Source organism: Rattus norvegicus, chromosome 16 (genome assembly GCF_021556685.1).
Source record: "Rattus norvegicus strain SHRSP/BbbUtx chromosome 16, alternate assembly SHRSP_T2T, whole genome shotgun sequence".
Classification (NCBI taxonomy): Eukaryota; Metazoa; Chordata; class Mammalia; order Rodentia; family Muridae; genus Rattus; species Rattus norvegicus.
Window position 1 is genome coordinate 9622367 of NC_141549.1, and position 27378 is coordinate 9649744.

Here is a 27378-nt window from a genome sequence, read left to right on the forward strand (position 1 = left end):
CAACTCAGCCCTCGAAGGAGATCAATGGAAGACCGGGGCGAATTTCTGGCCACCGTGTGTGAGATACAAGTCACTGCCAGATGCTGGTGAAGAAGGCTCTGCTCTACCCTCAGCAAAGGGAGTGACCCCCTGCCTGGCAGGGGCAGCAGGAAGCTGCTCAGGCCTCTGGCAAGGGTGCCTAGGACTACCCCTCCCGGAGCCCTTGGTTTCCGGACTTGCAGCAGGGCCTCCGAGCCCCTACTGGGCACGGGGCCAGCACCAGGGCGGGGCATCGCCATGACCTGAGGGGCTGGAGCCCTGCCTCCGGGCCACCTCGCAGCAGTCTTCGCTTTCAGGAGGCTGCACTACACAGACTCCCGGTCCCTGCCGAGCTGTCCAGGCAGCAGCCTGAGTCTTAGAGCTCCGGAGCCGCGCCGCTCAGGAGCAACCCCATGGCAGGTAAGTGGCCTCACTTCCTACCCCTCTCCCAACAGTTCAAGCACTTGTCTCCAGCTTGCCAACCTCGGAAATGGAGTAAACAGTGCAGCTAGCTCTTCTCAGTTACCTTTAAGATGTGTACCGGTCCCGCCTTCGCACCAGCTATCTAGCCCCCTGAACTTGGGAAAAGCCGTGCCCCGAGTCCCTGCAACCAGCAAGTGAGATCGAGCTGCTAAGCTTTGTTGGCAGCTCCATGCATAGCCTCCAGAGTCCCTGAAAATGTGGGATCCTTATGTCTCCATTTCTCAAATCTGCCAAACCCTTTACAAATAGGCTTCATTGCCTGCCACCTTCCACCCATAGCTTGAGTTCCCCTTGATAGAGGGCTTGGGAGCAGGGGGTGGGGGGGAGACTGACTGGACACTATCTACAGAGCCTAGAGCATGTGGAGACTCACATCTCCTTCCATGTCTCACCACCACCACCCACCAAAATGAGCTCTGCCAAGCCACAGGGCAGCGACTCCTTCCTGGACTTTTCTTAAGGGCGCGGCACCCACACCCAAGCTCGCATCCAAACCCTAGTAGGAGCCCAGGGAAGTAGAGGCTTTATGTTTGCTTTCTCCTCTGGAGAACAGCCACAACCAAGTTCGGGGCCAACTGCTTGCGAGGGAAATCTTTTGGGCTGAGACCAGCAAACATTCTACTTAGGTGCCATCCCGGGGGTGGGGCGCTGTCCAACCCTGCTCACTCCCAAGGACAGAGGTGTGTGAGTTGGTGTGCGGCTTTCTTCATCTGGCTCACAGCCTGCACTGGCGGTGTCTGCCTCAGAGCAGCTGGCCTTGGTGATAGGATGCATCATTGGGGGGCTGCTGCTGCTGATCGGAATCAGCTGCTGTCTGTGGAAGAGGCTTTGTACCACCTTCACCTATGAGGAACTGCCAGAGACAGCAGACACGGCCACCAGCTCTTCCTTCAGCAAAAAAGAGGAGAGGCCCTGCCGGTATGCTGGAATCCCATCTGTCAGGTGAGGTTCTGGACCTTCCTTTCTCTAAGTCCTTGCTTGGGTACTCAGTGGTGGGGTGGGACAAGGTGGGAAAGGAATGTTTTGCTGTGGGGTGCTTATCTCAGGCCATCTGCATGCTGGGAACTATGCCAAGGAACCGAGAAACCTCACAATAAGCCGGAGGCAGGCTTTGTGAACCCCATTTTCTGGCTGGGAAAACTGACTCCGAGGATATAAAAAAAACAGGTCCAGATAGCACAACTAGGAATTAGAAGCCAGACAGCTTGCTGTCAGAGGCTGTGCTCTGACTCCCACCTGACTCTATTATGGGTAGACAGACTGTGTGTGTGTGTGTGTGTGTGTGTGTGTGTGTGTGCGCGCGCATTGGTGTGTGTGTGTATTGGTGTGTGTGTGTATTGGTGTGTGTGTGTATTGGTGTGTGTGTATGTGTGTGTGCATTGGTGTGTGTGTGTGTGCACTGGTGTGTGTGTGCATTTGTGTGTGTGTATTGGTGTGTGTGTGTATTGGTGTGTGTGTGTATTGGTGTGTGTGTGTGCATTGGTGTGTGTGTGTGCATTGGTGTGTGTGTATTGGTATGTGTGTATTAGTGTGTGTGTGTGTATTGGTGTGTGTGTATGTGTGTGTGCACACGCGAGTGTGCGTGTGTCCTAGTGTAGCCCCAGAAGTGATGCTCTTGGCTCTCTCTGGCTCTTCTCTCTCCAGCCTCTGGCACTCAGCCTCTTGGCTGAGCATTGAGGTCACATAATTCACTTGCTATCTACACGCGGTTTCCCTTCTTTTGGACAGGCTACCAAGTGTACCTTTTGTGGTACCCCCTTCTCACCAAGGCCGAGACTGGGTACGCCTACATGGTGGTGACTGGGCTGTGGCCCCACAGGACCCCTGCCCTGTCCCAGAGCACATAACCTGCACCTCGAGTCCTGGTAAGTCCTCCCAGGACTCAGACAGGGACTGATCTGGCTAGGTCTGGCCATCTGCTTTCCCTCCTGTGGCCAGCCCAAGGATGCCAGAGTTACCCCTGTCCACTGTTTCTGGTACTTTGGTCACCAAGTGCCTGCCTCACTCCATACTCATGCTGTTGTGGAGTTGGACCTCAGTGACTTCCTCCCTCTGAAGGGGAAGGAACGACAACCTCATTTGTAACTGAAGCTGGGTGTCAGCAGGGCTTGGCCCAAGGACACAGAGGCAGAAAGAATTTGACATAGGAACCCATGAGAAGGCTTGGCTGGTAAAAAGCACATGCCACCTAAACTTGACTGCTTAAGTGTGATCCCCAGATCCCAAGTAAAGTGAAAGGAAAGAACGGGCTGCACACACACACACACACACACACACACACACACACACACTGTGTCATGTTCCTGCCCATACACACATCATATATGTATATTACTTACATACATACATGTATGCACAAAAATAACCATAAGAAATAAAACAAAAAAGGTAAAGTGTTCAATATAGACTCAGAACCCAAGCATGTCCTGCTACAGAACTGGACTGGGTCCTGCCCCAGGCTGATAGATTGATTGGTCAACGGGGAGGGCAGAGGATAGGGAGAGGTGGCAGAGCTTAGCAGACACTTCTTTCCTCTGAAGATCTCCCAGGATACACTCCGGTACGCAGCTATCCATTCCAAGAGTAAGAAGAAAGGCAGCATTCGGTCGCTGTCTATCCTTCCCTAGACACTGCAGAGAGAGTCGGGCCAGGTGCTGGGGATGGCGCTTCAGAAAACAAGGCCTGACATTCAGGGATGTGGGCAATCCGAGGACAGGTGGAACGCTCTGGCCTATGAGTGGCCTGGCCATGCTGTAGGTGCACCAAGAGCTGGCCACAGTCCCCATGTCCTTCTCTTTCTCTAGCTGCTGGCCAGACCTCCCTCCCCTTGTGTGTAATGGGGAGCATCAACCCCGAGCTGTACAAGTCCTCAGAGGACGTGAGCGAGGCGGGCTTCCCCGATGGCTGCCTGGGCCGGCTGTGGTTCTCGGTGGAGTACCAGCAGGAGTCCGAGCGGCTGCTGGTGGACCTGATCAAGGCCCAGCACCTGCAAGTTCCCGCTGAGACCTGCAGCACGCTGGTGAAGCTCCACCTGCTGCCTGACAAGCGGCGTTTTCTTCAGTCCAAGGCCAAACGCAAAACTTGCAACCCACAGTTTGATGAGAGCTTCATCTTTCAGGTACCTTGGAGCCGTGGTCTCCAGTGCCCCGGGGCTCCCTGGGAGGGAGCATTGTGCAGGATAACCGGACTTCCTACAGTCAGGGCTCCTCCAGCTCTGCTTTACTCCGGAGGCAGGAGCAGGAGCTACAGGAAGTAGCCCCAGGAAGGAGTCCTTGGCGATGAGGGGTTGTTTGTTTGTTTGTTTGTTTGTTTGTTTTAATGAGGCTTAGAGAGAGGTGGTCAGAGACTGGGTTCCTCCTGTCCTGGCTGCCATGGAGAAAGAAGAAGGCAAAAGCAAATTTTGAAACGTCTACTCAATGCTAGGCTCCAGCCCCTGGAGCTGTTGAAAGTCACCCAATACCTGGGCATCACAGGCAAGGTCATCCGAGGCAGACCCTCAGTCCTCTTTGAGTAGGGGCAGAAACTGCCTGTCCTGTTGAAGGTGTCAGGGACAGGAGCCATGGTTGCAGCCTGTTGGTGCCTTTGCATACCCTGGGTCTAAGGCTGGGTAAGAAGCCTGTGCACCATGCTTACAACAGCCTGGGAACCACAGCAGGTGTCCAGGGCCTCCTAGAAGGACCTGCCAAGAGATCTTGGACAAACATTTCTCAAGAGCTGTGTGGCACAGTGACTGGAGGGAAGGAGAGGCCAGTCCACTTCCAGAAAGCATGTGATTTCGGGGGGCTGGAGGATGGTTCAGGCCTTCCTCCAGGAGGCTGAGAGCTGGGAAGAGGTGTGGCCCACTCCCTCCTACCGGAGCCAGCGCTGGGAGACTGAATGGAAGGACGCCTGTTCTGTTCCTCTCACTTCCCCACGCTTTCACACCCAAAGGCTTTCTTGGCTTTTTGCTTGCCTGTTTTGGAGACAGGGTCTCACTGTGTAGCCCTGGTTGCCCTATATAGACCAGGCTGACCTCTCAAACTCACAGAGATCCTACTGTTTCTGTCACCCAGGTAGGTCCTGGAATCTGAGGCATTCACTACTACATCAGGTTCTTACATTCTTTGGTTTTCCTTAGATGTTTCCCGAGCCTTGGATGGGGAGAGGGCTAAAAGGTGTTTGGTTTGGGGATGACCACTGTGTCTCTCATTCTCGGCAGTTTGACCAGTTACCACACACACACACACACACACACACACACACACACACCCCACGTGATCCTGGCCTCTGTGCTCTGGAAAGAAGGATCTAAACAAGCAAATCAGTACCATTTGGCCATCTGCTGTAGGCCAGACACAGACGCTGAGGTTTTACCTCCTAGACAAGAAGAACCATGACCCCATCTCACGGCTGTGAAGGCCACAAGTCAGAGAGAAGAGAGCCCATCTCCACAAGACTGGGCTATGCTTTCTGGACACTTTTTCTGCAAGCAAACCCTTTCCAAGGGCAGATTCTGGTTCCTAGGGTACCGAGGGGCGCCAGGCAGCAATGGGTACAAGTCCTCTTGAAACACTGTAGGATAAGGCTCAAGCCTGTGAATGCTTCCTCAGGTGGCTGGGCCTTGCTGCTGAGAGGGGTCCCCAGGGAAGCCTGGCTTTGGATGTGTATCCTGTCTCGAACATTTTATATTATCCACCTGGCCCCTACTCCCAGACCTGACCCTGGCCTGGGTCCTCTCCTTCCTCAGGTATCCAGCAAAAGTGTTGCCCAGAGGGTGCTGAAGTTCTCCGTGTACCACATAAACAAGCAGAGGAAGCACCAGCTCCTGGGCCAGGTGCTGTTCCCACTGAAGAATGAGACCCTGGCAGGGGACCGCCACCGTGTTATCTGGAGAGACCTGGAAGCTGAGAACCTGGAGGTGAGATGGTCACCAGACACATACCATTGGAATCCACATACCGTGGGTAGCCAAGATATGCACGGGGCCACCTGGCACCGCCTGGCCAGCATCCTCCCTCAGCACCCAGTCACCAAGTGGTGACTCAGGGAGCTGGGCCCAGGCCCTGCAGGAGAGGATGGGACTTTGACTAAGCAGAGACACAGGACACTGAGATCCTTCAAGCGATAATCTGGAACAACTTGAAAAGTTACATCTGGCAACCAGGTGTAGTGTACACCTCTAGTGTCCCAGCATCTGGGAGAGCCTAGGACCAGGAAAACTTTTATCTCCCATTTCCCATTCCTCAGAGAGGACCTGTGTGAGCCCAAACATGCTTTAAAATCCAGAGACTGGGGGGCTGGGGATTTAGCTCAGTGGTAGAGCGCTTACCTAGGAAGCGCAAGGCCCTGGGTTCGGTCCCCAGCTCCGGAAAAAAAAAAAAAAAAAAAAAAAAAAAACCAAAAAAAAAAAAAAAGAACTAAAATCCAGAGACTGGGCTCTGGCCCATTACTACAGGCTGGGAATCTCTTACCCAGAATGCTTAGGACTGGGAAGTTTCAGATTTTTAGTTTTTTTTCAGATGTTGCAAGATTTACATATACAAGATGAGCTGTCTTAGGGAGTGGACCCAACTCCAATTCAATGTACGTTATATGCACATTAACCACAACGTGCAAGTATGACTTTCTTTATACAGTATTTTAACTAATTTTGAGCATATGGAGGCAGAGAAATGGCTCAGTGGGTACGAGTACTCACTGGAAAAAAAGGGAACCTGAATTCACATCTCTAGCACCATATAAAAGCCTGGTGTACGGCCTTATAACCGTGTAGCCTGCACTGCGGAGCGGAAACAGATGGAGTCTGGGAGCTTGCTAGCCAGCCAGCCTAACGCAGACAGAGGACTTCAGGGTCCGTACAAGGAGACCCTGTCTCGAGGCAGTAAGTGACAGAGGCAGAGAGTGACAGAGGAAAGTGTCCAAAGTCCTCTTCGGGCCTCTGCTTGGACCTGCGCATCTGAGCACATACGCACATGCTTGTACGTGCGCATGCATGTGCGCATGCGCACACACCGAAAAGCCTAAAGTAATGTTTCATGGTATGTAACCACATTTAGCGTTCAAAAGGTTTTGAGTATCAGATCATTTTAGATCTGGGGATGTTTAACTTGTACTCCACAAATGTCTTCCAATACCCAGACATCAGTTTTCCTGTCTATAAAATGGCGCAAGTCTCAAAGGAAACCACGCAGGCTTGTCATGGGCGGGTGACAGGGCGTAAGTGCTTTCATCTCTGCCTCCCCAGCCCCTCTCGGAGTTTGGTGATCTCCAGTTCTGCCTCAGCTACAACGACTACCTGAGCCGCCTGACTGTGGTCGTGCTCCGGGCCAAGGGTCTCCAGCTCCAGGAAGACAGGGGTGTTGTCAGTGAGTCACCCCCCGACTCCCTCGCCCGATCCTAGATTAGGTTCCTCCTAGTGAGCCTAGCCCTAGAGTCTGACCTCCCTACCAGGGATCCAAATTGTGCTTCATGTTCCTAAGAGCAAACACTTGGCGCTTCCTCTACTCTGCCCTGTACTCCATCTGTGGACATTTCTGGTATCAAAAATCTTTTCTAAGGCAACATTAGGCGCCAAGGGCTCTGCCCGGACTGGAGACCCCGCCCTGTCCCTCCCGTTCCTCAGTGCAGTGTCTTGGTTCTTTGAACTGCCTTGCCTATCTTGCCTGTCTCTTTGCCGAATGGTTCCAGTACCTGCAGGTTCAGCCCCCTACCTCCCCATGCCTAAGGAAAGGCTCCTACTCCTTGGGGGTGCTGGTACCCTGATAGTGCCGCTGATTCCTGGCCTTCCAGAACACTGGAACCGGGCACTGGCCCTGCCCACCTCATGACCTCAGCCATTGGAAGATGCCTGCTACCTGCTGGAGTTCAAAGCCTGTGAACTCATCTGCACCCCACCCCGAAGCCCTTGGCTTCTGGATGAGCCCAAAGCCTGAGTTCCCAAAACACAATGCCTTCCCAGCAGCAGGGAGGCTGGGCTATGGTGCCAGGTCCAGGAAACTGGGCCAGCTGAGCATGAGCGCCTCTGGGGCCGGAGGAAGGCAAAGGAAACCAGGTTTCCCTGGGTCTTAAAGCATCACACTAATGGTTTGCTCCAATCACATCCGCTGGCCCAGGCAGTCAAGGATCGGAAAGTGGTGGGAACCTGGTGCTTACAGAGGGGGCCCTCCTAGCCAGAGATCCTACTTTAGGATCTAGGCTTGTGCTCATTTCTCTTACCCACTAGTGTCTGTGTACTGCCCCACAGGCGTGTTTGTCAAGGTGTCTCTGATGAATCACAACAAATTCGTCAAGTGCAAGAGGACTTCGGCTGTACTGGGCTCCGTCAACCCCGTGTACAATGAAACCTTCAGCTTCAAGGCTGATGCCAATGAGCTGGACACCGCCAGCCTTAGCCTGGTGGTGCTGCAGATCACAGAAGGGGACAGTAAGGAGGGGAGTGGGGGCAGAGGACATGGTGCTGGGGCAATGAGAAGCTGGGGCTGCCTCAGTTGTAGGCAGCACTCAATGGCTACCCTCCAGTGGAGTTGTCCCAGAGCTCTCAGAGAGGCTGGGGTACTTGCCCACCGGACCTTCTCCCCCAGTGGTAGATGACGGGTGGATATTACTGCCTAATGCTTTTGCCCAGTGTGCAAGGATGCAACGGAAGAGGCCTTTCCCCTACAAAAGTGCTTTCTCCAACAGTAGTTCAAAATGTCTGGGGTTTCACGGGACCTGGGGCAGGGGCCAGGCAGTGAGGGCGCGGGGGCTCCAATGCAAGCTCTCACCTGGTCTCCTTCTCCAAAGTCCCAGGGGGAGCGAACAGTGCTGGGAGGCTCATGCTTAGGGAAGAGGAGCTTGCTACTTCCTTCCAGAGAACAGGGGAATGGGAAACAGAGAAGTCAGCGCAGACATTAGCATGATAGTGGCATGACTTCTGTACTTAAGATCGTGACAAAGCTTTTCTCTCCCCTGCAGAGAGCTACCCACTGGGCCGAGTGGTAGTGGGCCCCTACATGTACACCCGTGGCAAAGAGCTTGAGCACTGGAATGAGATGCTCCGCAAGCCGAAGGAGCTGGTGAAGCGCTGGCACGCGCTCTGCCGCCCCATGGAGCCCTGAGCCATCCGTCGTGTCCCCATACGTGCGACACAACACCGTGGACATCTCGTCTAACACTCAGTGAACTGCGGGGCTAGCCTGAGACAGTGGCTCATGGGTGTTCAAGTGCAGGAAGGAAAAAGGACACAACCCAGCTTCGGCCAGTATCTGTGGCCAGCAGCCTCTCCTAACCCACCGAACCCCTATGGATCTGCGGGGCTACTGATCGTCAAGGTCATGACGTCAAACAGGATCTCAGGGTTAAGAACTGATACTCTGTCTGTCGGAGCACAGCCTCAAGTGCTGAAAGGGAGCACAGCACCAGCTGAGTCCCACCACCTTGGGAAGTGGTGGGTTGAGGCCACGGATACTTTGTTTTCCAAGCCGGGCGTTCTGCAGAATGAACTGTGGGCCACAACAGGGAGAGACCTGTTGTGCAGCAGCCCACCCACATACTAGGAGGTCAACGAGAGGTCAGCACAGCTTGCTCTGTAGCCCCTCCCTGGAGCCATAGAACAGGTGGCAGCCCAATTTACATGACATCTTGACCACAGCCATCCTCCTCAGGATGCCGCGTCTCACACCCTACTTCAGGTGATCTCTTGCTGGCTTTCGTGGTCACCTGGTCAACAGAGTTTGGGCATTCAGCTCCTAACTCTTGCTTTGTACAGGCGAATCCATGGGACCATGGTATTGTCCTCAAGACTAAGGGCCGTGGCGAAAGGTATAAACTTCATTGGATCAGTGGTCCCCAGAATCAAAGTCACTGTCACCAAATGCCCACTAGATGATCTAGCGAGCAGCCACTGTGCCTGTTATTTCTGTGTGCCTGTACACCAAACTGCAGACAGGCAGAGTCCATGCACTGTACCTAAAGCAGAACTGCCTGCCTGTGTCTCTCTTGTCTTCAGTGAGCGACTTCAGTTGAAGTAGAAGGAGCTTCACCTGTGCCTCTGTAGGTCCACTTCTGATGTCTACCAATACAAAACAGCTCTGCCTGACTGATCCAGAAGGACACACCTTCCTGTTTCTTCCTCTCCACTTCATTTACAGGCTTTCAAGGTGATCCACACCGCAGTGGCTTCCAATAGCGCAGGCACGCACGCACGCACGCACAGTTCCTTGTGCCTGCAGGGCAGGCTGCTGAAGCAGAGCTACAATGTTTCATCCAGAACCCAGAGACTGTGGATACCTGCCGCCACGCCCATACGCCAACGTGAGACCATGATTGACAATGGTCTTTCTTGGATAACAAGGGAGAGTTGGTGGCCTGGTATGTCTGACGGGCCTCTGAGAAACTGAAATGGCAAGAAATGAACGGGCTGTGGGTGTGCTGAGGGGTGAAAGCAGGAGCAGTCATACTGTAGAGATATCTATGGACTGACAAGGTAAAGAAATATGCAGGTTCTCATGGGCCTGTGTGAGCTCTTGGGTGCCGTCTCAGATCCTGTGTGTGAGTGACTCTAGCAGAAACTCTTTACAGCCCCATAAGGTGATCAGTTCCTCAGAAATATGTAAAGCTGATCAAATGTTATTTAACACATACCAATATGAGAACCATTTGACAAATGCAGATTACTCAATTTTCTAGACATTAGCGTGATATATTTATTCACTTCTTTTGCCTTTAATAAGAGGGATTTGGGGTTTGTAGGAGCCAGAGGGGTCAAGGGCACAAGAAAACCTACAGAATCAACTAAGTTGGGCCCATAAGGGCTCACGGAGACTGAACTGCCAACCCGAAAGCCTGCTTGGGACTGACCTAAGGCCTCTCTGCACATGTGATGTGTTACAGTTGTGTAGCTGGGTCCGTTGAGTGGGACTCCCAACAGCAGGAGCAGGCTGTCTCTGACTCTGCTGCCTGCCTTTTGGACCCTTTCCTCCCATTGGGCTGTCTTGTTAATAGGAGAGGATGTGCCTAGTCCCACTGCAACTTGATGAAGTCCGTGGGAGGCCTCCCCTTTACTGAAGAGAAACTGAGGAGAGTGAATGGGAAGGGGGCGGGAGGGGAGGCCGGGAGGAGAGTAGAGGGGGAAACTGCAGTTGGGATATAAAGTAATTTTAAAAAAAATGAGGTTTGTGTTGTTTTTATGTTGCTGCTGCTGTGGCTTGCTTGCTTGCTTGCGACAGTGCCTTCTATTTAAGTCCCTGGCTGGCCTGGAGCTCACTATGCAGACCAGGCTGGCCTCAACCTCATGAGAGATCCACCTGCATCTGCTTCCCAAGTTGAGATTAAAGGCATGGGCCGCCATGCCCTGCTTATTTACATGTGAGTTTTAAAATTTCATAATACGTAAGAAAAATATGTTCTCAACATCTTTGACGTTTACCGTATGTGTGATCTTAACTGTAGAATATAACCAAGCTCTGCTAAACACATCTGATCTCATCCGGCTTCTTTTGACGTCGTAGCTCCACTGTGGGGCTTCGGAACACAGCTCTGTGCACATCGGTGTGGCTATACAGATGAGCCACGAGTGAACTGAAGTGAACTCCAGTTATAATTATTATACAAACCTCCTAAAGATAGTAATCAAACACATAAAACACCAACTGCAAGAAATATTACCTGTGAGGGTAGCTAACTATAAAAAAAGATTTAAAAACCATATATTCTTTTTAGGTAGTTTTTTTTTTATTTTCTGGAAAAAATGCTTTTAAAAATCATGGAATAATAAAATATAGTTATAATAATTTCTAAGTTAAAAACTTGAAATTTCTATGTGTGGGTGGGTGCCTGCTTGCCTGTGTGTGCGTCCTATGTGTGCAGGTGCCCAAGGAGGCCAGAAGAGGGCATCAGAGCTCCTGGGAACAGAGTTCCCGAAGGTGGGTGATGGGAACTGAGCCCAGATCCTCTGGAGGAGCAGCAAGGGTTCCTAACCGTCATGAGCCACCTCCTTAGCTCCACCCATATGGATTTTAAAGAGGGCATCAAAGCCCAAATCCCCATGCTGGCATAGTGATGCGCCCTTGTAATCCCATGCTGCAGAAGGCTGGGAATTTAAAACCAGACTATATAATGAGTCCCTATTAAAAAGAAGGGGAGGGGGGCTTCAAATCCTCATCATAAAAACATTTTCCCTCCAGACCCTTGAAATTTAAATTCATACATTTTTGGCCGAGAAGCAAATTAGTAATCATCATAAACAAAAAGAAGAAACAGGTTTTCTGTATGTTCATAACGCTGTTGTTAGGCAGACAGTGCATGTGAGGTAACGCTACTTCAGGCAATAGGGGGAGTGACACCAGTAAAGCACAGTCACTGGTTTCTAAGCGCACGGCCCGTGGAGCAGTGTCCCCCACTGGCAGCCTCCACCATCCATCTTGAGCTCCACAGTGAAGCCCAACGCTCCAAACCACTGTTCTTGACATCATGCAAAATAACAACCTAGTTATACCGGGGCAGTGTTAGGTGTAATTGTCAACGGATGTAATTAACTCCATAAAGGAGTTTAGAGGGCAGAATTATTTAAGGGTGAGCAATTATGGGCCATCTTAAGAAAATAACATCAGTATTGTGCCTCCTCCAAAGTCAAGAAAACCTTCCGGATCTACTGGCAGCAGGGATACAATGCATGCGGGAATACTGCATGAGGAAGCAAGGACGGACACCACCGTTATTTAACCGAAGCGTGGCAACCAACTGTCAAACTTTGAAGAATCAGGACTGTCCTTCTTCAAGGACTCCAGCCAAGAGCTCTTCCTCGGTGGGTCCTGACTCCAATTTCTAGAAGAATTAGCACATTCCCCCAAACTGCTAATGTCACAGTGCAGCTCAACAATTCAACAAGCGTTCCCAGAGGGAAGTCCCCTGGGTCCATCTTTGCTCGGATGCCTTGGTAGTGCTAGTCTCCGGCTCTCGTCTCCCAAGCTCCAGAGAAAACACTGCAGCCTTTGCTCCCCTTAGATAGGACTCTGTCCCCATGCTCAGCCTCTGTCAAACCAGGAAGTTCCTCAAGAGCAAAGTGGTTCTCAGGAGCTGCTTTGTTTCCGACTTGGTGGCTCTTTTTTGGCTCTTTGGGCCGTAGTGAGTGCATATCACATGACCACAGGTTCTCAGCTCGTACACTGTGGACATTTTTACCCTCTGCATCTGTGGGCCGCTCGGCCGAGCGTGAACCGCCCCAGGTGAGGCAACTTGTTCTCAAGCCGTGGGTCAGGGCTCCTCACCAGGCCAGAGTCACACTGAGCACCAGCTACTCAGAGACGGCTCTTGTCAAGGTGGAGGCAGAAGCATAGGAGGGCATATTTTTGTCTTCTGTTTACATGGTGACCCTAGATATCCCTGAGCCAAAGCAAACCATTATGGCCAAGCAAGTCCAGGATCAGAGAGAGGCATACATGCTTTTTTTTTTTTTTTTTTTTTTTTTTTTTTTTTTTTTTTTTTTTTTTTTTTTTTTTTTTTGCAAAGCTGCAGAACAGTGGGCAGAGTTCCAGGGAGGGGTGAAGAATTCAAAGGAATAATGGGAGGCAGCTCCAGGAACCTGTGCTCTCCTGAAGGTGCATCCCTGGGGAGAGCATTTCCTGCAGCTGCCTCCTGGCCCCAGTGTCATGGCTGCCAATTTGGCATCCCATAATGGCATGTTGTAATTTGTGCAGTCATTTGCCAATTATGCTTTTCTTACTTTTCAGTGTGGAATGTCTGCCCATATTACTTCAAGATCCATGAGCATCCTGTCAGGGGATAATTATCAGAGGAAGGGAGAGATTATTTTTACTTTCTTGCTACTTTCTGGTCTGCCTTGAGCACCTCATAACTGGAATTTACCCAGAATTCTGTTCATAAGAGAGTCAGAGAAATATATTTTCAAAACTGACTTCCTTTTCCAGACAATCCCTGCTTAAAAAGAAATCGTGAAGGGGTTACAATGGTGTTGCTGCCAACGAACACTGCAGCAAAACAAGACCATGGAATGGTGGGGAGACCTCATTAAAGGGAGGTTGCGGAAGTACTTTGGTACTGAGCTCACATCAGCTAGAGTTTCCTGCCCCTCGGGAGATCTTCCACTGTGACTTAGTGACATGTTGAGGCTCCTGCTGGGGTGACCATGCACCTGAGAAAGGGGGTGGGGAGGAAGGGAAGACCAAAGCACCAGACGGAGGCCAGGACTCAGGCAACAGGGCAGCTGTAACTGAAGGCTGGAGATGTGGACAGAGCCTGCCTGTGGTTCTAGAAGCTACCAGAGGAATTCTATTTTATTTACTTACTACTCATGGTGACCAAAGCAGTCACAATACTGAAAGAGAAAAGAAAGAGAAGGAAATCAGGGGACTTGCTCTAAGTTTTTCTCCAAGGAGCAGGGAGATGCTAGCAATCTGCTATAAAGGTCTGAATAGTTAAGCAGAAAAACATAATGAAATAATTCACTGATTAAATTCCATAAGCTCAGCTCCTTCAACACAATTGGCAAATTTCTTAATTGCATTTAGCATGCAATTTTAAAAACAGACTGTAATACTTAGCCATTACAGTCCCCTAATTCTTACCATGGAAGGAATGATTGCCCAAATCACTGTTTGCTTTAAGGAATTGTGTTTCATTGTGGAAAGGAGGAAGGAACTACCCCTTGGGGGTTGAATGAGGTTTCGTACATCAGCAGGATAAAGCTGCACCCAAGGCCAGGAGAGCTCTCCCTCCTGTAAGTAGAGCGGAAAGGAAGGCTGCTGTCTCTCTGTGCCCCGCAGCAGGAGAGCAATACTGGAGCTGTCAGTCCCTCTCATCAGAGAGCTCAGGACTGCTGGCAGTTTGCAATTAGGACGTGCGGAAGGTAAAGTCTTCTTCCGGTCTTTCTCTTATTTCTCCTCTCACATTTCTGTGTAAATTAACTGTTTGTCAGTAATGATGAAGAGTGAAGTCTAGCAAATAACCACCTCGGCTCTCTTGGTATGGGCTTGCATTAGTTTGCTGATTGACAAACTTTCAGGCAGGAGTGAGTGAGCCAAGGAGGTCCACCAAAGGGACCCAGCCTAGGGCACTTAGTGTCCTGGGCAGGAGGGAGTAGGCACGTGACTGAGAGCCTGGCTCAACCTGGGAGAGCAGCACAGCCTTCTGTGGTGCGTCTCCACCGCCCTCTAGTGTTTAGCATCATGGTGATCTCGCTATGGCCACTCACTAGAATGGCTGTTACCTTGGAGCAAGTGGTGCAGGTTGGATCTAGAGCCAGCAGGCCACAAAAGCCCCTGTCCAGGGTGGCCCTTCCCAAGCACAGCCTCTTCCTCTCTGATTTCTACAGCAGTTATTCTCGGCTTTTATCACCTGATCCGGCACTATATAATGTACAGGCACATGTCATCTAAATATATTTAATGCACAATGTACGCGTTATATATCACCTAAGGAATGAGAAGAGATGACACTGTTCTGTTTGCCCCCTTCACACTATGCTTTGAGTGTGACTCTTCTTGTGTGTCAGGGATGCATACCGTGATGTGCACGATGCTGCTATCTATTTACTGCTTAGACTCTGTAGTTTGGAGCTGTTACCCGGTGTGTAAGGATCGATTCCTCTTTCCCTACATTCTCACCAATATTTGCAGTTTGTCTCCTTGATGACAGGCCCTTTGGATAGGCTCTGACTATAGTTTTTATTTGCATGTCCCCGAGGGCTAGAGATGGTGAATATTTTTTTAATAGACTTACAGACCACTTGGTTGTCCTGGAACTCTCTCTGTAGACCAGGCTGGCCTCAAACTCAGAGATCTGCCTGCCTCCGCACTCCTGAGTGCTGGGACTACAGGCGAGTGCCACCACCTCTCAGCTAATTGTACTCCTCTTGAAAACTGTGCCATTTGTTGATTTTGTTTGTCGTTCTTTATTCTGATGAGATCCCAAGTCAAAGATACAGCTGACGATTTCTCTCCCGTCCTGTATGCTCTTTACTTGTGCTTCACAGAAGTTTTAAAATTATCTGCAGTCCCACTTGTCAGCTCTTGATCTTATTTCCTGAGCTACTGGAGTGCTTCTACGGCCACACCAGTCCGAAGGCGCCAGGGAGTCCTGGCTTGTGTCTCTGTCTTGGAAGTATGGCCCTTGTGTCTTCTGGTAGCAGTGTCAAAGTTTCAGATCTTATAGGTATTGATCCATTCTGAATCTCTTCTGTACTGGATAAGAGAATTCTTCTTCTGGCCTGGTCTTCCCAGGGCCATCTGTTGATGAAAACGCCACACTCGCTGTGGTGTACGTCTGTGCGCTGCTCCGTCATACCTGCCAGGGCTGGCTTCTGCATCCTCTCTAACTCCATTCATCTACACGTCCGCTTTTGTCATGGTGGCTCTGTGATAAAATCTGAAGTCACTGCTCCCCTCCTCACTGCTCTGTCCTCGGGGGTGGTTTGGCCCAGGAGTGCTGTTGTTCCATATGAAGAAACTCACTAGGATTTTACTAAGGACCGCACTGAATCCTGCAGCTTGCTTTCGGGGCTACAGCCATTTCCACACTACTAATCCAGTACCGTGGCAGGAGTCACAATACTGTAAATGGAAACATTTGTGCTCCTCCCTTTGGCTATCTGAACACGGAGACAACTGATGCCAAGGAGCTGGAGTTCTTCCTGAAGTCTCATGATAAAGATGGAAGGCGGGTGCCCTAGTCTTAGCCAGAGAGGAAGCTCATCTTCCAGAAAGAGACTTCACACAGTGCTGACCACTCACAGGACAGAGCAGGGGCCAGGAGCCAAACAGTAAAGTGTCAATGGGGGACAACGATGGATACGACCGCACTTGCGACCTTACCAACAGCACTGCACCCCTAGCCCAGCAGAGACAGTTGTAATGAAGGAAAGCACTTCCGTTTACAGCAGACAGTGAGTGCTGAGGAGACGTTTTACACAGATCTCCAATATTTCGTGCTTTGGTGCATCAGGGGCTAAACGAAACACAAATGAGGAACCGTAACTCCAAAGGGTCTGTGATATACCGCCTTATTCCAAAGGGTCTGTGATATACCGTCTTATTCCAAAGGATCTGTGATATACCGCCTTATTCCAAAGGGTCTCTGATATGCTGCCTTATTGCTAGATCATCTCTCCAGAATAAAAAAACCACCAGCTACAACAGAAAAGCAAATAATAAAAGCATCACAGAATTTTCTTAAAAAATAATTTATTACAATTAGATTTCACTAATAAATTACTTATTTTAAAAACTCTAAGCAAAATCCCTGTCATTTCATTTATTTCAAAAGGTAGATCATTGGGTTGGATGGCTCAGCAGTTAAGAGCACTTTCTTAAAATCTACACGGCGGCTCACAAGCATCCATTACTCTAGTCTCAGGGGATCTGGCACCCTCTCCTGGCCTCTGTGGATGCATAGACATACATAAGCAAAACACTTATGTACATATAGTAAAAGTAAATAAATCTTCAAAAGACAGATTGTTTCATCACTCCTTTGGAACAACTCCAGTGTCCTCCTCTGGCCTTAGAGCAAGTCCTGGTCTCCACATCTTAAACGAGTCAGGGCAGAAATCTAACAGGGAGAGGTTCTGCTGCAGGGGGTAGCTGTTTTCATCCAACTCAAAAAGGCTCTGGATCTTCAGCACGCAAGGTTCTGCACTGACTGCCAACAAGGAGTGCAGCAGGTCCGCAGCGACCATGCCGTAGGTGACCTCTGAGGAAGGCACTGAGAACAGAGCACACACGACACTCAGGACCCCACTAGCTGCACACAAACACATTCTGAAGGTTTCCTTGTTTCCCTTGGTTCCTTAAGCTTTATAGACACACATCTTACATTTCTTGTTCTATACCTCTCTTTCTAGCTTCAAATTGTTGAAGGGAGTCTAGAAGATGGCATGTTTCCTACCGTGTGTGAAGGCAAGCACAAGCAATGCTCACACTGACAGCAGCTCCAGCCATCAGCTTCTAAATACTTGGGGACTGAGGCTTGCTCTTTCCTGAAATAAGGAGGCCATGTCTTCGGGACAATCAGGAGCACTCGTTCTTGAAGGACCTGGGTTTAATTCCCTGCACCTACATGCAGCTCACACCATTCCTAACTCTAGTTCTAGGGAACCTAACATTCTCTTTTAACTTCTTCTGGTGTCTGAGTGTTTACACACTCAACTCAACACTCACAGAAAATATATATAAGAAATTTTTAAAAGGCCCTCATACTTACTGTTTTACAGTTTTAATCACAGGAGTGCACACACAAGCTGAGCATCTCGGAGCTGAGGTTCTTGGGACCGGAATGTTTTGAAATATTAGATTTAAAAATAAAAAACAAATACCCCAAGCATCTGTATATCCATAATAAGGTGCCTTAGGGATAAAGCTCAAATCTAAACATCAATTTATTGTTTCCTATTTTTGGATTAGATGCTCAACTTTTTTTTTTCTTACTTCCCTGTCTGACACATTCCCAAAGAGTTGATTTGGTTAAGATAAAATATTTAGTGATTCATATATATCTCTAAAGGACAAAGCCATGACAGGAAACAAACAAACAAATGAAAAACATGGTCACGGTCATGTTTTAATAAATGTTCAAGAGCGTATAGGAGCTTTCCTAGTATGATCCGCAGGTTAAAGCAAATAGTACATTTTGGGGCTGTTTAGATCTTCATCAGTTAGGACTTTTATTAGGGGCTAGAGTCATGCCTGAGATTTTACCTGAAGCTGACAGAAACTATATAAATGCGTGCTTATGCTTTTTTAATGTTTCAAGAGGGATTTCTTTAATATTGGTTTATTCGGAGAAACACTGCCAAGTCTGAGCCCTATGTAGACTAGAGGTCCGAGGGCTTAGATAGTGTACTGTTACGGAATCTTTATCAAAGCAAGAAATAAAAGGTACGTAAGAGCTGGAGTCACTCACTAGTTAGAGCATGTGAGGCATGAATGAAACAACTTTTTATTAATATAGAAGCAACCCACGATTACAAAACTAAGCAAACGACAGAACTGGATTAGCTTGTCCACTTAGGGAGCCTGAGGCTAACGAGGACAAGCATGGAGCACGGTCGTCTGACGGGTGAGTGCATTTGCTTCCTTCTTTGTCCCCGACTGTCCCGGGCATCAGCTCAAGACCTCAGAAATCCAACTACAGGTTAACTTCAATTCACGGTGCTACACACTTCTGTTTTGTTTTTAACTACTATGAGACTAGGATCCTCGTGTTTTTGCTGACCAACTAGGAATTTAGGCTAACGAGAGAAGGAGCTTCTTTTATTCATGTACAAGGCAGATGTAATGAGATCTCACCTTCCAACTCATGTAAGCTTTTATGTTTCACCCCAGCTAGACTATCTCTCTATTTTATAGACAGGGGAGAGCTTTATGTGCAGCGCTGTGCTCTGTGCTGACGAACAATTGCTGCGTGGTGGGGTTTACCTATCACTCTGCTGAGGCAATCTGGAGAAATGTTGAGAAGAATCTGCTCCATCATCTTCGACCCAACATGGACATAAGTATTATGTCTTCCATCAACTATGGTCATTAAAGCCGGTCTACAAAAATAAACAACAGAACTTAGAATCAGACTCAGAAATAGAAAGGAATTTAGTGACGACAAAATGTGACTGCAGATGTCACCCCTTCACCCACATAACCCCAGTCTCCCTCTGTCCACCTCTGCCTCTGTGTCCCTCACTTGCTCTTATTCTGTCCTCTCTCTCTTCTCTCTTCCATTCTTTATTTCAGCAAATACCAACTGAGTCTCTACTGTATGCTAACGCCGTGGACACTCGTGACAAGACGAGTCCTTCATCCAAGGGACTTGGGAGTCTGACAGGAAAGGGGGTTTTGTTTATTTGGGGGTTTTTTCTGCTTTTTGTACTGCTCTGGTTGGCTGGCCGACTGGTTGGGAAGTTTTTGGTTTGGTGCTAGGGATCCAATCCAAGAGCTCATGCATGTTGGTCAAATGCTGCACCACTGACCTTTACTTCTAACTCCAAGATTAGACTTTTTTTTTTTATAATGTTGCCAAGATGACTCAATGTGGGCCAGAATAACCTTTTCAATAAATCCTGCTGGACACATAGGCAGGAAAAAGAATACAATAAGAAATCACGTTAAATAAAAGAAGCCAGATTCAGAATGACAAACACCACATATTTTATTTATATGGAGAACCCATGTTAAAATTGTATGTATCCTATATATGTAGTTACCTATACTATACATGTTACAAATGAGACTGTAAATATGGTCCTTAAAAAACCAGAAGAGAGGACTGACTTGATGAAGAAGGGGAAGCAGCTGGAACAGCGTGAGGAGCCATAAGGGGAAAGGGTCGGATGAGAACAAAGTGTAATGACACAAATATATGAAGAAGCCATGATGAATCCATTGCTTTGTATGCTAACCTAAAAATTAATAAAATAAATTTTTCCTTTTTTCTTTTTTTTCGGAGCTGGGGACCGAACCCAGGGCCTTGCGCTTGCTAGGCAAGCGCTCTACTCTACCACTGAGCTAAATCCCCAGCCCCCAAAATAAATATTTTTTAAAATTCATGCTACAACATGTTTATATCAATGTGCAAAAGAAGGAAATTGGACTTCTTCCTTATACCACACAAGGAAGTCAATACACAGAACAAATTACAAACCTGAATATGACAGCTAAAACTATTAAAACCTTTGAAAGAAAACATAAGTATAAATGATGTTGGCTTGAAAGAGGCACCTTTCTTATATCTAACATCCAAAACTCCAGCAACGGAAATTAAAACATGAGACCTAACACAGGAGCAGGGATACGGAGACCGTGAGCTGCACAGCGGCTCTGGGAAACAGCCTGGCCATGTCTTGTATGGCCAAGTGTGTCACATAACACAACAAACACATTCCCGAGTGTACATACCAAGCACTGAAAACTGTGTCCGTATGAAAACACGTTCACAGCAGCCCCAAGGAGAAAACAACTCCAATGTCCATCAATTTACAATGAATGAATAAAGTAAGACACATAAAGTAGAACACTACTTTGCAATAAAAACTAAGTACTGTGCTAAGGATGTATCTCAGTTAGGATGCTTGCCTAGCATACATGAACCCTGGATTCAATTAGAACCAGAGAAACCAGGCATGATGATTCAAACCTATAATCCCAGAACACGGATAGTAACAGGAAGAGGATCAGAAGTTGAAGCCATTAAGTCTCAGGTACACACTAAGTTCAAGGTAAACCTGGGATACATGGCGATGTGCCAAAAAAAAAAAAAGAGGAAGCTCTCACAGCAGCCATTGAGGTAAACTGGGTGTGCCCCTCTCATTAGCTCAGGAAGAATAAGGAAAAGGATAAGGCCTTTGGCCTCTGGCCTCTTGACAGAACTGCTCAGACCAAAACCCAGTACCAGGACCCAGTATGTGCGATGGAGAAGTAGCTGTGGGCAGTGCTGTGGACAGCGATAGGCTCCTGAGAACATGGCCAAGGCTCAGACAGCTAAGCTTGCAAGAAAAGACCAAAAGGACCAGAGACAACAACTCTAAGGACTAAGAGTGTAAGCAGTCAAGGAACAAAGTCAAGGCAGATGAAAAGTGGACCATTCCCAAGACAAAGAGGAAACGAATCCATCTGACCTCAGCAGGAACGGTGTTTAAAAGCCTTGAAGTCTCTGAGATCTGCATGTGCTGGACCACTGCAAGTATCTCGAACACTGCAAACGAAGAAGGAAAGGAAAACTGGACTCTCTCCTCCCAGACTCTGAGAAACAAAAGAAGTTCAGCCAACCCAGCCATCCAATCACAGCTTGGAAATCCCACCTGAGGAATAAGGTCCTGAGAAACCCCATCGAAGCCCAGACACGAGAGCAGTGTTGAAAAGCAGTGTCCATCTTCATTGCAGCATGAGCTGCCCCCGACCGGGAAGATCAAGTGAGTACCTTTGCCTCTCCAAGCCCTGAACAGGCCTCAGGCATCACCGATCTCAAAGGCCACTGACCCTGGTTTCAGGGAGACCCATAGCAGCTTCTCTGGCCTGGCCACATGCCAACCCAGCGTGGCCTACCAGGATGTCTGCATCATCTGCAGGAACCAGGTACACCAGAAATCTAGTGCACATACATGTAGGGGATATACTCATTAAATTAAATAAATAAAAACCAAAAAAGGGCCAAAACATGAAATCATAAGGAAGAAGGCTCATCAAGAGTGTGAGGACGCTGTTTGGGGAAAAAGCAACTTCTTCTACAGTGGGGAAAAGACAGGAAATTTTCTAGACATTATGGTTATATAATATAAGCTACCAAGATCACTGGAACAAAGTGATTTTCCACAAGGATATTAAGATAGATACAGATGCAGACTAATTATGACATATAAATATGTAGACATGTAAACAGGCAGATAAAGTTCTCTAGTCTCAAATATTTTTAAGCACAGTAAAACTGACAAAAGACGTATCATTCAGTTACTTTTAGTAGGTGAGTCATAAAGATAAAGAGGGGGAGGGGGGTTGGGGATTTAGCTCAGTGGTAGAGCGCTTGCCTAGCAAATGCAAGGCCCTGGATTCTGTCCCCGGCTCCAAAAAAAAAGAAAAAAAAAAAAAAAAAGAGGGGGAGGGATCGAGGAAAGGAAGGAAAGAAGGAAGGAGGGAGGAAACTAAGTTAGTTACCTGGGCAGAGGCTAGAGAGCAATGCAGTAAATAGCTTCCCCCTATAGTTTCTGCCTCTGCTCTGGTTTGAGCTCCTGTCCTGGCTTCTCTTAATGATGCTCTGTTACCTGGAAGTGTATAATCCAATAGACCGGTGGGTGGTGACCCCACTGGGGAATGCATATCAGATATTCTACATACCAGATATTTACATTCCGATTGATTTAGTAGCAAAACTAAAGTTATCAAGTAGCAATGAAACAATTTTATGGCTGAGGTCACTGCAGCATGAGGAATAAAGGGTTTGCAGCATTAAGAAGGCTGAGAACCACTGTTTGGTCTAAACAAACAGACCTTTGTTTCTCCAAGCTGCTTTCGGGTACACTGTCGATTATCATAGCAACAGAAAGCTAACTGGGGCAAAACAGAAAGAACCAACTCCACTGTCTTCTGTCCTCCATATATGCCCCATGGCATGGGCACATAAACATCACATATACTAATAATGATAATAAATTTTGTAAAATTTAAAGTATTGATACAGTCCACAACATGGATGAACTCTGGAAACACTCCTGAGAAGTAAGTCAGCAAAGACCCCCATACTATAAGATTTCATCTGTGTGAAATGCTCAGGACAGGCAAATCTACAGCAACAGAAAGTAGGTTAGCAGTTTCCACTGTGAAGGACAGAATGACTGTTAGCGGGTGTGGAGCTCTTAGTACCAAACGTGGTTATGATGACAGATCTGTAATCCTGTGGATGCACTATAATCACTGAATTACAGTTAAAATCCTTAAATATTTCATTGTGTGTGTATGGAGGGCCTATGTGCACATACAATGTGAGTTAATATGATGCGTATGACTTACTGCTCAATAAAAATTATTTTTAAAAGTACAATTAACTACAGATTGCAAGGCATGAATCTGAGGCCTGCCCGGGCTACATCGCAAGACCCCGTGCCATCACCTTAAGTATGCTGTATAAAGTGAATTGACTATACTTCATTTTGAAGCCTTTAACTGTCAGTCAGCCCGTTTAGTATGTCTGTTGTATACTATGAACCTTAATTCAGTCTCCTTAGCAATTTACAAAGCAGTAGTGAACTTCTGGTCAGGCCTGGTGGCACAGGCCTTTGGTTAACTGGGAGGCTGACATAGGAAGATCAATCTTAAGGCCAGCCTGAGCTACAACGTACAAGAAGGTCAACCTGGGCAATTCAGCAAGACCTTGTCTCAACATAAAAGGTAAAAAGAGAATACATATAGCATTTGCCTAGAATAAGGCCCTAAATTCAATCATCTAGATTGAAAAATAAGGGGAAAAAAGTAAATTTCATTCACTTACTTGTTTTTATTTGTTTAATTTATTCATTTTGTTGTTGTATAACAAGGTCTGGCCATGAACTTGAAATCTTACTTTAGTCTCCTATTACTGGGCTGCACATGTGTGGCACCAGGCCCAGCTTCACTCACTCACTTCTGACTAGCACAGCTCTCTGTACAGAGACATCAGGTGTCCTGACCTCGCTCCTCCATCACCTGTGTGTGAGCCATGACAAAAGAGCTGTGGAACGCAGAAGGCATGAAGGCGTGTGCCCACCACCTAGGAAGCTGCTGTAGGATTGCGAGTCTGACACCAGCCTGGGCTGCCTAACAAGACCTTGTCTAAAACAACACAAAAATAAATAAAACAAAAACAGTGAGTACACAGTTTCCTTTTGAGATATTTCAACATTTATAAATAATAGGAAAGGACCCAAAACAGTGTCACTTGCAGCTTTTTGTAAAAGGACTGCAATTTTACGATTATAAAAAACAATTGTCCAGGGCTCTGAGCAGCGATCTGAAAGCAACGTGCTCCTCACTGCGCAGGCTCACTAGCAAGCTCACCGGAGAACACACTGACCAGCGTATCTTTCCCTTCTAAAGTGCAGATGGGAAACGGAAGCACTGAAGGCTAAACAAATATTTTTCAGCCTCTGCAAACAATCCAGGGAGAGGCCACAGAATACTTTTAATGTTTACATTGTCATCGTATGCCAAGATGGAGAAACTGTTCTGGATGAAACTGTTAGACACTGGTTAAATGTGAACAGTCCTCAGTATGGCTGTTTAAATGAAAGAAGATCTAGTTAACCCTCTAAAATAGCTCAACATTACTGGGCAATTCTCGGTTTCAGAAACAGTTATTTGTCTCTCGGGGAAGTTTTGTCCTCTTAGGCCCTTGTTTAGTTAGATTATAAAGGGTTGGTATCTGCTGCTCTTAGTCACGTCCATGCAGTAAATAGTTTCTGTCAGACCAACGGAATACCGTACTTGGCCGCCTTACCTGTAGAACATTTTCTTCCCAACAAACGGCAAGCAACCCAGACACTGTCTGTAGATCCTGTTCTCATCCGTCTGCAGTTCTGAGCCGCACTGCGCACAGCCAGCATAGGTGATACGGGGAAGAGACGAGAAGATGCTCTGCAGACTGCTGCGAGCATTCAGAGCCACCTTCTGAGCTGCTGTAGCACAGAACACCAGCTCTGACACCCTGGCTGTGATCAGAACCACTCCTATGTGGGGGGGGGGGGGGGAAGAATGTAATTATTTGATTCAACAGTAACTTTAATTGACAAACATAGCAATATGGTTCATTTACAGTCACTTACTGTATAAGCCACACCAAGGTCTTGTTCTTGGAACTCATCCCTGCCTACAGAATGTCAATTTATTTATGGCTTCCATAAAGAACCTATAATATTATGGAGGATTTGCCCGCAGCTGAGTGAGTTCTGGGTTCCTATTCAAAGAGGAATTAAGTGCAGTGTGGGGAGGGGTGGTTTTGTTTGTCATTAACTGTAACCTCAACCATGTTAACTAACAATGCATTTATCTACTAAACATGTATTGAATGCCTATTACATCTACTATGATCTTTTGATCCTAACTTATTTTTGCCTTTCTGCATACTAACATAGCCTATGAGTCTATCTGAATATGACTCTCCTCTCCATAGTCATTTAAGGGTTTCTTTAAGCCTTCAGATTTATTCTTTGCTCTTTTGTTAATCAGCTTTGGTCACTAAAACAAAGCTTCTGACATAATGTAAAGGCAGAGAGATATATTTATTTGGGTTCCTGGTCAGAGGCGTCAGAGAGGCCATGGTGGGAGAGGACAGCACAGCAAGGCAGCTCTCATCACAGCAGCCAGGAAGCAGAGGGAGACCACTGGTGCTGGCTGTTGGGTTTCCTTGTGCTTTTCTACCCTCTGCGCCCCAAGCCTATGAGATGCTGCCACCTACAGTCGGAGTCTGCCTTCCCCCTTGGTTTACTGTCCTTAGAAACACCCCACACACTCACACAGAGTGGCATCACCAATTTCCTAGTCCTTTTTACTCTAAACAAGTCAGCAACCAAGAATAGCCACCGTGGTCCTCTTACAAAGTCTAGCCCAGGATGCATCACGTTAGCCCTCACCCTATTTTCTGGCCACCTCTTTTGGAGTTCAGCAGTTGGGACGCTCCTTGACGCTTTCCATCTGCCTTGTCTCTCGGATTAAGACGCTTCCATCATCTCTGCTCAGGCAGATATCGCTACATGAGGTCGTGGGAATGGGCAGTGGCCACATGTTTAATAAGCCGTAGCAGACACAACACTGCCCTTTTCCACAGGCATGTTCAATCACAGACGAGATGAATGAGAAGTGCAATTATCTCAAAAGACTGTCCACATAATTCTGCACTTTACATATTTGCATACCCCTTTCTAAATTTAAGAGGCACTGTAAAAGTGGACTTTGCCTTCAGGGGCATTCTGGAATCTAGGCACCCAGATTCTGCTTCTTATGGCTCGTCACAAGGAGCCAGCCCTCCCCAGCTTCTGTCAGCAAGCAGACCTTCTTGGGAAATCTCTGTGATAGCTCCTTTCTCTTGCCCTTTATTTAACCTAAAAAATAGTACCAGGCTAGGAAGAGTTGTTTGTTCCTGTGCATTCTCTTTCCACTTTCATATTTAAAACAACGACAGAAACTATGACTTCTGTCCTAGTAGTTGACCACAAGAGAAGAAAAGGGCTAAATTTAGGGGTCTTTTGAGTACAACCAAAGGGAAGCACATCCCTAAAGTTCCCGAGCACATCCCAGTGCCCGGCAGCATCAACTGGCGAAACTGTCTCTTCACTACCACTAACCATTGGCTCGGTGGCCCACTGTACTGTTGACTTCCGTGAGGTTATTTTTATTTTTAAGTCTAATTCTAGGTTTCAAACCTCACAGGTCCCTGTCTTGTGTAAGTGGTAATTACAGTTGATTTCTCCATTGTAAGAAATAAAAACTGTGAGGAGATACAGCCCCTCTGCTGCCTATGGCATCCCTTCACATGGCAGCCGTCTCTGTGGGGAGATGGAATGTTGAGGGTGGGCACTGGTGTAAATATTGATATGATGCCTCATTACCCAAGATTTCACCGTTTAGTGTAAATATGAACCCTGCTTTGGCCACAGCAACTCCAAGTTCTAAAGTGGTATAAAGTGTCATACCTCCTCTGACCGGCATGGCCGGAGAGGCCAGAAGAAAGACACCCATTCGCCAGCAGCAGGTGCCACTACAATGGGCCAAGGTGTGATGGAGAAATGGGAAGGATGGAGCCCTCAGTGAAGAGATAGAAGAGAAGAGAAGCTGAGGGGTTCGTACACCGTGGGGAAAGGTGAAACTGGAGACTCGATGGCAACAGCGGGAACAGGAGAATGTGAGGCCATGGTAAGGTACTGGCCCAGGCCAAGGGCCATGTCTGGGAGACCACGCAGAAGTCTGAGGGCTGTGCTCCCACTAGAGGTTGGCAGGGGTGGCAACATGTTAGTCTAATTGGTCCACACTGCCACCTGAGGCCAATGAGGTTTGAGAAGTCATGATCACGGGAGCGAGGCAGTTTACACTGAATCCTCTGGGAGACCGACACTGGTGCTCAGCTCACTGCCCCCTTTGTCCATGTCTATTTAGTTAGGACTTGAGACCATGGATGATGCTACCCACATTCAGGGTGTGTGCTCCCTCCCTAGTTAAACCTCTATGGAAACGCTCTCACAGGTACATCCAAAGGTTGTGTCACCTAGGTGAGTCTAAATCCAATCAAGTTGACAATGAAGATTATTAATCAACACAATACATATATGAATTAACATGACTAGTGAGATTTGATCTATCATTTGGCCAAAGGAGAATAAGGTCGAGAATTACTACCACCTTGTTATATAACCCCTGCACACACCCACACCCACACACATTCCTGGCACATAGTTCCTGA

General features: G+C 47.8%; 2 protein-coding genes across 25 annotated transcripts in view; one reads left to right on the forward strand and one right to left on the reverse strand.

Annotated features, from left to right (window-relative positions):
• Positions 1 to 320: 320 nt before the first annotated feature.
• On the forward strand, positions 321 to 11249 carry Syt15 (synaptotagmin 15). Its single transcript, NM_181632.3, is given in 8 exon segments — positions 321 to 438; positions 1248 to 1443; positions 2230 to 2366; positions 3306 to 3619; positions 5228 to 5398; positions 6725 to 6845; positions 7724 to 7903; positions 8434 to 11249. Coding segments are annotated over 8 exon segments (1269 nt in total). The 5' UTR covers positions 321 to 431; the 3' UTR covers positions 8577 to 11249.
• A 5389-nt stretch (positions 11250 to 16638) lies between these two features.
• The window catches only part of Shld2 (shieldin complex subunit 2), a 99542-nt gene continuing 88802 nt past the window's right edge, over positions 16639 to 27378 (reverse strand). For 18 of the 24 annotated variants that reach the window (XM_087588778.1, XM_087588768.1, XM_087588777.1 and 15 more), the window contains 3 exon segments: positions 24424 to 24652; positions 18888 to 19003; positions 16639 to 17175 (listed from right to left, as the gene is read on the reverse strand). In XM_087588778.1, coding sequence (XP_087444904.1) covers positions 16937 to 17175; positions 18888 to 19003; positions 24424 to 24652 — 584 coding nt within the window. In that variant the 3' untranslated portion in view covers positions 16639 to 16936. 24 annotated transcript variants of the gene reach the window in all.